This window comes from Octopus bimaculoides, chromosome 26 (assembly GCF_046866305.1).
Source record: "Octopus bimaculoides isolate indiv1 chromosome 26, ASM4686630v1, whole genome shotgun sequence".
NCBI classification, from domain to species: domain Eukaryota; kingdom Metazoa; phylum Mollusca; class Cephalopoda; order Octopoda; family Octopodidae; genus Octopus; species Octopus bimaculoides.
Genome location: NC_142953.1, coordinates 6,784,129 through 6,796,628, shown reverse-complemented (window position 1 = coordinate 6,796,628; position 12,500 = coordinate 6,784,129). Strand labels below are relative to the sequence as shown.

The following is a 12,500-nucleotide window of genomic DNA, read 5'->3' as shown; positions in this document are numbered from 1 at the left end:
CGTCTAAAAAAATATGGCCACTTCACTTAAAAAAAAAAAGAAAGGAAAATATATTAATACATGTTATATGTGCTCTCTTTCTGTCGTTCCCGCTCTTTGTCTCTCTTCTCTCTCACTCTCTACTTTAATCACACACAGCATACACACGTATCTATAATATAACTATACACACGCATATACACATACACACTTACACACTCATATATAGATATATGCATAAATATATGTACGTACGTACATATAAAGAAATCACCTTCAATAATTGAGTCTCAAACCACCTACTATCTATTATCAAACAGGTCACCAAAATCATAAGTAAACACATTTCTGGCTTATCCAGACGAAACCACATTCAATAAAGCCGTCCCACACTACAACAACGCACTACCGAGATCCGCCTTCAATGAAGACATCACCTACATTGAACCCACTCCAGCATGAACCAGGAGACGTAAGCGCAGGGAGATCCAGTGGTTCAATCCACCGTATAGTATGGATATAGTTACAAACTAGTTAGACGTTTCCTCATTCTGGTCGACACTCATTTCCCACCAGCGTATAGATATCATCGAATATTCAACAGAAATATTTTAAAAGTAAGTTATAGCTGCTTCCCTAATATGGGTTCACAAATACTCAACCAGAGCAACGAAAAAGAAAAATGAACATAAGCAAGTCTACACAATGTTCACGTCGCTATAAATCGCCCGATCATTATCCTTTGAACAACAAATGCCCTGAAGAGGGAAGTGTACAGAGACAACAACTCCGATGTGAAAAGCACAATTAAAAATCAATACTGAACTTACAGGGAACACCTTTAAAGAAAGATTCACATATGGCTTCGTTTAGAGAGAAAAGCATACGTTACGCAACATCATCATACAAATATATATGGATAAGGAACGCGGAATGACTAACCCATTCGTAAGCTAGAGTATTATTACTAAAACTAATAAATATAATGGGTGAAGCAGTAATTATAAACTCTTCCTTGTAGAGAAGATAAAAGTATTGACTTTGTCGTTTTATAAACACGATGTAAAATTGGAAACATCCTGTCTTTGCTTACATAGAAGGCATTTCAAATTACAAAATTTTAAACATACCGTCATCCCAGTCGGACCACAGACTCTACCGCATCTCACAATCCCAATCCCAACAGCATGTGTGTGTGGGGGTGTAGATATGTATGTATGTATGTATGTATGTACGTATTAATGTTTGTTTTGGGAGTTGAGTTATTATAAAAACAATTTAATATTAAACTGAACAATTAACACTTCTTTGTAGAGTATATTGCTTGTTTATCACGTTTTTACAAGAGGGATAAGAGTGGTTTCGAAGTTTGAACCAACTAGCTTTAAGCACATATACACGAATATAGACAGACAGACAGATAGACAGCTAGCTAGCTAGCTAGCTAGCTAGATAGATAGATAGATAGATAGACATACATACATATATACATATACATATATATATAGATATAGATACATAGATAAATAGATAGATAGATAGATAGATAGATAGATAGATAGATAGATAGATAGATAGATAGATAGATAGATAGGTAGGTAGGTAGATAGATAGATAGATAGATAGATAGATAGATAGATAGATAGGTAGGTAGGTAGATAGATAGATAGATAGATAGATAGATAGATAGATAGATAGGTAGATATTAGTTTTCCTTGTTTATTAACATACATTTTATTAATTTCATAAAGTGTTTAAACTTTTTAAGAAAATACTGGTTACAACCCCCACCGCATCGCTTGCCACAATAAAGAAATTCATAAATAAAATGGAAAGGCAGTCAGTGAGGAAGGAAGGAAGAAAGAAAGAAAAAAAGAAAGAACGAAAGAGAGAAAGAAGGGAAGAAAGAAAGAAAGAAAGAATTAAGGAACCTCCACCCTTACTTTAACGCTTATTAAGACATCTTTTCTAAAGAGATTAAAATAAATTGCTTTCAGCTTTGCTATTTGTTTGATACATTCATAATCTCTTAAATAACTAAAAGAGAGAAAACGAAGAAGACATAATCAAAAAAAAAAAAAAATTTTTTTTAAAGGAAATAATAAATAAAATAATAAATAATAACAGCAGTAGTGGCGGCGGCGGCAGTGGTGGCGTTGGTGGTATAATGACAATGATGATGATGATGATGATGGTGATGATGATGATGATGATGATGATGATGATGATGATGATGACGACGACGACGACGATGATGATCATGATCATGAGGAGGATGATGATGATGATGATGATGATGAGGAGGAGGAGGAGGAGGAGGAGGAGAATAAAACAATTAATAATAATTAAAAATGATGATGATGAGGATGATAAAGGTGGTGTCAATGACGATAATGTTGACGTTATTGATAATAATTATGATGATGATGATGATGATGATGAAGTTGCGGTTGATAATAATAATAACAACAATAATAATAATAATAATAATAGTAATAATAATGAGAAGGAGGAGGAGGAGGAGGAGGATAAAGAAATGAAATTAAGATTCATTTCTACTTTGAAATTCATATATTTATTGTTCCGTCAATTTACCACCACCACCATCACCCGCCCACCCCTTTGCTCCCCCACTCCATTTTTTCTTTTTTTTTTTGTTACAGCTTCTTTCATACTTCCTTGCATCTTTGAGAGATATTGGTTGTATTTTGTAAGATGTAACATTCATTGATTGTTTTTCAGAGTTCAGCAGCTCTTACAGCTTTCTAGCTTTCATTGTGATTCGTCTTCAATCTTTTGCTTTTTATTGTTGTGCTGTTTTTTTTGGGGGGGGGGGGTGTTCTTTTCTAGCGTTCTTGCAGAAGTTCTTTCTAGTATCTTCCTGGCATTCTTTCTGATATTCTTTCCTAGCAATTCTTCCCGCTGTTCTTTTATAGAAAATGCATAGAATTCGTTCTGACGTTTCTTTCTAGCACTCTTTCGAGAACGCGTTCTTTCTTGCGTTCTTTCTGCCGGGAACTTTGGACATGAATGAGCTATTTACCATAGTTTCGAGTTGGCCAAAGAATTGTGAGTGAAATTCTTTCCCGTGATTTTTCAAGCGGTTTCACTTTTCTCTCATTTTCTCTCTCTCTCTCTCTCTCTCTCTCTCTCTCTCTCTCTCTCTCTCTCTCTTTCTTTCTTTCCTCTCTCTCTCTCTCTTTCTCACTCCCATCATAGATCGCTAACCACTACACACATTTTTTTTCTCTCCTTGTTTCTTTCTGTGTTCCTTTCTGTGGAAGAGCGTAGGCTCGAAACGTTAAAGACTTTTTCAATTCCCGAGCGTTATACTAATACATTTGTTTGTTTTCTACACTACCTGTCTTCGTCTGTTGTTTTCTTTTTTGTGAATTCTCTCTCTCTCTCTACACACACACACACACACGAACACACACACACACACACACACACACACACACACACACACACACACACACACACATATATATATATATATATATATATATACTTGTATACATAAAAAGGTATATATGTGTGTATACATGTAACTGTATGTATGTGCGTGTGTGTGTGTGTGTGTAAAAATATATTCGAAAGCTATAAAAATGCGAAAAAGCGCATTGTGACCAGCGGTGTATAACAACATGTAATAGCCTGGTCGATACAGGTGGTACAATGATATACGTATTACACGAAGTGGAATGATAATGATTTCGAAGTCTCAACCTGCGACGGACTAGCGTTCCGTTCAGGAGGAATATTGAGACCCTGGTCACTTATACGCCTTGGAAACGAGGCAACCGGCGGCCCTATGAGCCCTAGAACTCGAGACAGTACTTACTATGTGGCCTTGGTTTGACCCAAGCCCAGGGCCGGATTTCAGGCTCATATACGCCCTAAGAACTTTAAAGATTTTGGTGCCCCACCCCCATATACGTGTGTATGTGTGTGTGTGTGTGTGTGTGTGTGTGTGTGTGTGTGTGTGATTCAAAATATGAACAATAATAAAATAATCTTTTAATTTTTCAAAATGAAACAAAACCAACAACAAGATAGAAAATAATGTTTATTTTTGGATACTTTCACTTTATTTATATTTGAAAGGTTTTCTCCTACCTTTTTTGAGTTGCGAAGTCTTTGATCAGATCCTGAAAATTAATCTTACGTAACACATCGGCTTCTTGATATGCAATTCAAAATATAAACAATACTAAGCCATAAAATAAATTTTTATCTTTGAAAATGAAACAAGATTAACAGTAAAGATGGAAAATAATGTTTCTTTTTGTGTTCTTCCATTTTATTTATATCTGGAAAGTTTTCTCCTACTTCCTTTTTTAATTACAAATTCTTTGATCAGATCCTCACCATGACACCATGAACACTTCGAAATTATATTTCCGATCATATTAACCACCTCGAATATTATTTTAGCAAATTTTTAATGGTTTCTTTTGTGCAGTAAACCATTTACCATTTCTGTGGTGCTCCGCTCCTTCCCTTCATGTCCTATGCACACACATATATACACAGGTGCATATGCTCCCCCCCCTTAATGGTTAATCTAACGCTGTCCAAGCCTTGCGAAAGAAACTGAGTCGAGAGAAATTGTCAGAAAACACCCGGGTGGATTTGTACCCGTAATTTAAAAGAATGGCCTTACCACACATTGTCAAGCTAATTCATGTTTGAAGATAACGTTAAGGGTACATATGTCTGCGGAATACTCAGTGACTTAATACGCCAATTCAATCAGCAAGTGTTTTATCCGATTGCATAATTGGATGCTCATCGTAGAAACTGGCGGAGATCCATTTTAATATGGTGATTAACCCACACCACACCGTAAGGAGCATAGTGCCGGTTGCCCTAGCGTATATACGCTCCTCGATGGGTGGGGCAGCGGTGTGTCGCAGGATTATTCATAATTGTCAGTTGAGAGGTCCGAAGCAACGTGAAATAAAGTGTTTTGCTCGAGAACACAATGCATCGCCCGGTGCAGGAATCGAAACCACAATCTTACGATCATGAGTCCAACGCCCTAACCACTCAGCCATGTGTCTCCACCGTATCTATATCATACAAGACAATATTGTAGCGCGGCGAGCTGGCAGAAACGTTAGCACGCCGTGCGAAATGCTAAGCGGTATTTCGTCTGCCGTTACGTTCTGAGTTCAAATTCCGCCGTGGTCGACTTTGCCTTTCATCCTTTCGGGGTCGATAAATTAAGTACCAGTTACTCACTGGGGTCGATACAATCGACTTAATCCCTTTGTCTGTCCTTGTTTGTCCCCTCTGTGTGTAGCCCCTTGTGGGCAGTAAAGAAATAGGTATTTTGTCTGTCTTTACGTTCTGAGTTCAAATTCCGCCGTGGTCGACTTTGCCTTTCATCGTTTCGGGGTCGATAAATTAAGTACCAGTTACGCACTGGGGTCGATCTAATCGACTGCCCCCCCTCCCCAAAAGTTTCGGGCCTTGTGCCTAGAGTAGCAAAGAATATAGTACGCCATTATAAATCTACGCCATTATAAATCTACATCATTATAAATCTACGCCATTGTACATCATCACCTCACAGGTATAGTGCACTTACCATCGGCGTACAGTAGGGCATACCAACCCAGCTTAAAGTACACTAGACCAGCTTCACCGCCGCCGCCACCGCCGCTGCCACAACCACCCTGCACTAAAGTAAACTACCAACCACCTCAGCACCATCCGCTATATGTTCGTAGATGACCTCCACTACCGACGCCACCACCACCAGCGCCGCCGCCAACGCCGCCGCCAACGCCGCCGCCAACGCCGCCGCTGCCGTCGCCGCCGCCGCCACCATCGTTACCACCATCGTCGCCACTAACACCACTACTACCACCACCACCACCACCACCGCTGCCATCACCGTTGCTACCACCTTCACTTCCACCACCACCACTACCACCCCTACCATCACCACTACCACCAGTACCACAAGCACCGCTAGCACCTCTACCACCATTACCACCGCCGCCACCACCACCTACCACCACCTCCACCACCACCACCACCTCTACCACCACCGCTATCTCCACCACTACCACCACCACCGCTATCTCTACCACCACCACCATCACCACAACCGCTATCTCCACCATCACCACTACTATCTCCACCACCACCACCGCCTACTCCACCACCACCGCTATCTCCACCACCACCACCCAACTCTACCACTACCATTTCCATTATCACGACTATCGTACAATTGCCTGGAATAAATGAAAACAATGTCAGATAAATTAGTTTATTTAAAAAAGACCCTTGTGGAATACGATGTGATGGGGGTAGGCTGAGTGGGGGTGGAAGAGGGAGAGAGAGAGAGAGAGAGAGAGAGAGAGAGAGATAGAGAGAGAGAGAGTGAGTTAGAGAGAGAAAGAGAGAGGGGGAGAGATAGAGGAAGACTGGGAGACAGAGAAAGGTTGTAAGAGAAATATGATGGTGGGAGGGAGCGATCGCATGAAAGAGAAAAGATAACATGGCAACCTGGTAAAGAAAGAAAGAAAAAATGGATGGAAATGTGAGAGAGGGAGGGGGTGGAGGAAGAATGGATGTGAGTGAAACTAGGAATGAGAGAGAGAAAGAGAGAGAGAGAAAGAGAGAGGGGGGAGAGAGAGAGAGGGGGTAGGTGTATGTAGTTGTAAAATATAAAATTACGTGGGAATATCAGTGTGTGTGTGTGTGTGTGTGTATGACTGTGAGAGAGAATGTTCAAGTGAAAGAAATATGAGTGAGGGCATGTGTATGTGTGCGTGTGTATATGTGCGCGTGTGTGCGCGCGTGTGTGTGTGTGTATATGCGTGTGTGTGTGTGTAATAGAGAGAGAGAGAGAGAGTGAGTAGAAATGGGTGAGTGCCAGTGTGATGAGAGTCAAATTAATATTTACAGTATATTTGCTGTTGTTGTTGTTGTTTTTTTTTCTTTTTTATTGTTTAGTTATAGTTTGTAAACAGAATTATGAGCCTTCATCGTATATTGACAATAAAAAAAAACAGTTTAATATTAGTTCGTATAAGCCTCTGTCCTAATATTAGACAATTTTCCATAGTCAATAAACGGTGAACTCTCATAATTCTGTCTACAAAATTTCATTTGCTGCCGTTTACTAATTCACGCACAATTCGCACATCTTTATTTAATTTTTTTTGTCTTCTTTCTTTACAGACATCATACTGGCCAACACTTCTGGCAGACTAACAGAGCAGTATCGAAGACGGTTCTAATCCAGACATTCTAATACTCATTTCCTGTCACCACTAGCATTCAAGCTCTTTGAATGTCAGCTGGCAAATGTATATCGTCAGGAGACTCTCCAACCGACGGAGTTTCTGTGGAAGCTTAGCAATAATCATACTGCTCTGTTGTTTGGTCTATGCTTTGCTTGGTTCAAATCTGAAGATAATAGCTGTTTCAAACTTCCAGCTCATCAGGAAGTCTTTGCCAGAAGAACTACTGCGCCATGCAACTACTCGAAAGACAAGTTCCCAACATGGCAACATTGCGTGGCACACTAACCGCAATGTCGTCACAGCTTCTACGTTGGCAAAAAATATTTCTAAATTACATTCCAAACAGATGACGACGCACCAAAATGTAATCCAAAAAAAAGTTACTAAAAAATTAATTTCTGGTACCAAGCAATCTAATCAAAAAAGTGTTCACAAAACAAAACATGTAAAAGAAGAGGCCTTGAGAAAAGACAATTTTCCAAAACGTTTTCATATACCTGATGTGCCCGCTGTGTCTGTTGATGACACAGTTCCTTATATACCAAAACCTGTGATAAATCATTTCTTAACGTTACCAAAACGAGAATACACAGAAGAAGTTCTTATTTTGACTCCAATTCATAATGTCGCTGATCATTTGAATCACTATACTAATCTTCTGAAGAATTTGACCTATCCTCGCCACCTGGTATCAGTGGCACTCGGTGAGGACTGTAGCACTGACGAAACGTTGATTGTGGCTAAGGGTGTTGTTGAGGAACTGTCCCACATATTCAAATCAGCCAGGCTGCTTCACTTTAACTTAACTGGTCAAATAACTGGGCGATGGAGTGTCGTGCATGATCACGCAATGCAGATGTCACGGCGCAGCCATCTGGCAAAATCGCGTAATCTCCTCTTACGGAACAGTCTGAAAAATGAAACATGGGTCCTGTGGATTGACAGCGACGTGTCACGCATACCCGGTGACTTGGTTCAGCAGCTAATCTCAGCTGACAAGGATGTTGTAGTTCCATCTTGCCTTTTTCATGATGGAGTCAACACAAGAGTTTATGATAAAAACACTTGGCGGGAGACAAATTTATCATGGGAAAAGCAAAAGCACCTACAGCCAAACCAATTGGTTCTAGAGGGATATGGTCCGTCAAATCGGCTATATTTACCTCACCTGCGTGCAGAGGGTCGTTTGGTACCCATAGACGGTGTTGGTGGCTGCAGTCTTCTCGTTCGAGGAGACTGTCACAGGAAAGGATTGATATTTCCAGAAGAAATATACCAACATCATATAGAAACAGAAGGTTTATCAAAGATGGCAAGAACTATGAAATTTTCTGTGTATGGAATGCCTTTTGTCGAAGTTTACCATTAAAAAGAATATAAAGTTTAGCGGATTAAAATTTTATCTGAATATAAGAAAAATTATTGAAATTTTATCTGGAAAAGAAAAAAAAAAAAATTCAGAATGGAAATGCTATTTTCAATGTAAATTAATTCGGATTTGAAACGTTCTATAAATCATTTCATGCTGGAATAAATATGTTTTGATAATGCCTTATGTTTAATATATAAATCACACGAAAAAGAAAAACATACTACCATTTTATAATAATACAAAACCATACTTCAATGTTCTTTGTCTATTTATTATTATTGTTGTTGTTGTTGTTGTTGTTATTCTACTACTGCTCCTTTTTATGATTATTATTATTATTATTGTTTTATTTCTTGTTGTTATCATTATCATTATCATTATTATTATTATTATTATTATTATTACTATTATTGTTATTGCAATTGTTGGGATGCTGGTAGTGGTGGGGGAGAGTTATTTGTTCCATTCCTTCTGTTATTCTAGAAAACCAAAATTTCTTACATGACCAGAAGGCTATGAAAATCAGATTACAGAGCAGAGATTAGTTTCTCAAATTGAAATGCTTACATACACACATACATACATACATACATACATACATACATACATACATACATACATATATATATATATATATATATATATATATATATATATATATATATATATGTATATGTAAAGATATATACATACATGTGTGTATATATGTGTGCATGCGTGTTGTATATGTATATACACACACACACACATACACAAACACACACACACACACACACACACACACACACACACACACATATATATATATATATATATATATACATATGTGCATGTGTGTGTATACATATATGTATGAATATTTGTGAATATGAATATGTGTGTGTGTGTGTGTGTGTACGTACGTACGTACCTATGTACGTATGTATGTATGTATGTATGTATGTATGTATGTATGTATGTATGTATGTATGTATAGGTATGTTGATGCAAAAAGGAAAAAAAAAACAGAACTTAAAACATGAATACGTGTATGTTTTTTTTTCATATATGTTGTTTTTTTTCATATATAGCAGAAGCAACAGAGTAACTCAAGGGTCGGCGCTAATGCACGAAACTCTAAGGCTGTGAGTCACTTTATTGAGGGTTTACTTCAGCTCAGGGACTGTAGGGAGGTCGGGCGGGGGGAGGGGGACAATTTTGAAGCTGATCTCTGTCAAGTAGTTCGTTACCAGGAATCGTGTGCTGGCGCATTGTCCTGGGGCAGGTGCACTTTCGCTACGAAATCCCTTCCTGAACCCGCTCCAAATCTCTACAAAGTACCCTTTGTTGACCGTCTGGCCAGAGGGGACCCAGTGAATGTAGATGATGCCCTTGCTCTCGAAAACGGAGATCATCATGACCTTCCCGGTGGACTTGCTTTGCCAGGCCTCTTGTACCAGAGAAAAACGGATATTCATCTCTTCGGCCCCATGGAAGAGGGTTTGAGAGGCAAACATTATTCCAGTGACGAGGAAGTGAAAACTGTAGTGAAGAGGTGGCTCAAAGAACAGTCAACAGAATTCTACGGGGCAGGGATACGTGCTCTCATTCGAAGGTGGAACATTGCTATTGAGAGAAACGGTGACTATGTTGAGAAGTAGGGATGTGATCCACAGAGGACCAGCTTCATTTTGATGTATGATACATGTTCTTGTGTTGGTAATTATAACCTGTCCTAAACAAAATGGCATTACTTTTTGACTCACCCTCGTACAAGCAGTCTGGAGCATTTCATTAGTTTGTGTAACATTTTAACTTATTCTTTTACATGGCACTCTCTCTTTTAACGACGCCCCAGATATAGCAGTCTATGGGATTTAATTTGGCGAGTTTGGAGGCCATAAATTTGGTGTTCCATAGTCGTAAAGATTGTTCAATATTCATTTTTCGGTTTTGATGAACTTTACGAGAAAGTGCTGAGTTTTGTTGAAATACACTTAGCCTTCAACTGCGTCGTTCGGCCGGCCAGAGCTTAACAATTGTCTTCTTCAGCAACTCGACTTACTCAGCAGCATTAATTCTAAGATCTCGTGAAAGACGTCTGGCAGTAAGGTAGAGGAATATCTTCCCCTCAACGTTGAACATTGAAACAATTCTGAAATGATTCCGAACTGATCAACGTTCTTCGATTCTTCCTCCCTTAGAAAGTTAACCCTTTGTGCACACGTCCATTAACGAGGCACCTTGCCGTCTTTCATATCACCTTTATCAAACTTCAGTATGTTATGAAGTGCCCAACGTTACTACTCCACAGACTGTGGAGTAATGATTGTACAGTTTTGTACACCTTGTAATGCATTTCATCCCATCCTTGGTCTAAGCTAGAAGTTCTCAACCGGCGTCCATATGACTCTTAGCGGTCCATATTACTATTGGCGGTCCATGTGACTCTTGGCGATCCATATGACTCTTGGTGGTCCATATAACACTTAGTTATATGGACCGCCAATGAATTGGTTACACTTCTGCAATACACAAAATATCTTAACAATTTTTTTTAAATACAATTCCTAATAATACTTAATTATAAGGATATTTTTTTAAATAACTAATGGCTCCGGTCGACCTGAGTAAAATAAGAATTAAAAGGGTTGCATAGATAAATAATAGTTGAAAACCACTGGTCTAAGCTTTCTTTTGTATTCTTGGCCAACACTACCTAGACCTCTTTCCCTCTCTAATTGAAATTAGAGGTAAAGAATCCAAGGGAGGTAATTCTTCTATACACGTTTTCAACTATTGAAATTCAACTGAATTTCAATAATTCAGGTGATTATATAAATAAATTATATCATAATTAGTTATTCAATAATTACTGATGTGAAGAAACTGATTAATATCTTTTTTTTTAATTAATATTATTTCAAGACTCAACTTTCTCGACAGACGTTGTTTAATATAAAAAAAATAAAAAGTTTTGAATAGTACAACAATGCACTAAGAGTTTCTTCCCCTTGACGATATGTCGTTTTATTTGTTTTTTCGAAGGCTGTTATAAAGAAATAAATGGAAGAACTAAGCCTCGACTTCAGTCGATTTATCAAACTTTCGGATCATCTCAAACATATTTCAAAGCATAAATTTTTGAATAAAAATTGAAGATTGAATTGAAAATCAAATAAAATACAGATGAAAATACTTAAAAAAAAAAGAGAAAAAGATAAATTTATTAAAACAGATAGAAGCTAATAAACTTTTGAAAATGTTTTCTCGTGTTATATCATTTATTGACGTAAGTCGCATATCTTGAAACCCAACTACCGACGTAAAGTTGAGGTACGCATGTAACTTGGTAGAGAAATTGCTGCGTGTAAGAGTCCACGTCTCTTTGTAATATTCTTTTCTTTGTTTCAGGTATTGGACTGCGGCCATGCTGGGGCAGTGCCTTGAAATGGTTGATCAGACAAATCAACCCCAGGTGTGGCTATATGGTGAGAAGCTTGCTTCCCAACCACATGGTACTGGGTTCAGTCTCATTGCGTGACACCTTGAGCAAGTGTCTTCTACTATAGCCTTGGGCCGACGAAATCTTTGTGAGTGGATCTAGTAAACAGAAACGAAAGGAGCCTGTTATATATATATATATATATATATATATATATATATATATATATATACTCTTTTACTTGTTTCAGTCTTTTGACTGTGGCCATGCTGGAGCACCGCCTTTAATCGAGGTAATCGACCCCAGGACTTATTCTTTGGAAGCCTAGTACTTATTCTATCGGTCTCTTTTGCCGAACCGCTAAGTTACGGGGACATAAACACACCAGCATCGGTTGTCAAGCGATGTTGGGGGCACAAACACAGACATACAAACACATACATATATATATATACAT

General features: G+C 38.3%; 1 protein-coding gene across 3 annotated transcripts in view; it reads left to right on the top strand.

Moving 5' to 3' along the window:
• LOC106868997 (uncharacterized) overlaps positions 1–8,874 on the top strand; it is a 49,271-nt gene extending 40,397 nt beyond the window's left edge. For 2 of the 3 annotated variants that reach the window (XM_014914494.3, XM_014914485.3), the window contains exon 2: positions 7,183–8,874. In XM_014914494.3, coding sequence (XP_014769980.2) covers positions 7,309–8,616 — 1,308 coding nt within the window. In that variant the 5' untranslated portion in view covers positions 7,183–7,308 and the 3' untranslated portion in view covers positions 8,617–8,874. Of the gene's footprint in view, positions 1–2,985; positions 3,049–7,182 lie in introns of those variants that run through there. The other variant, XM_089342634.1, reaches the window with a different exon arrangement.
• Positions 8,875–12,500: the final 3,626 nt, after the last annotated feature.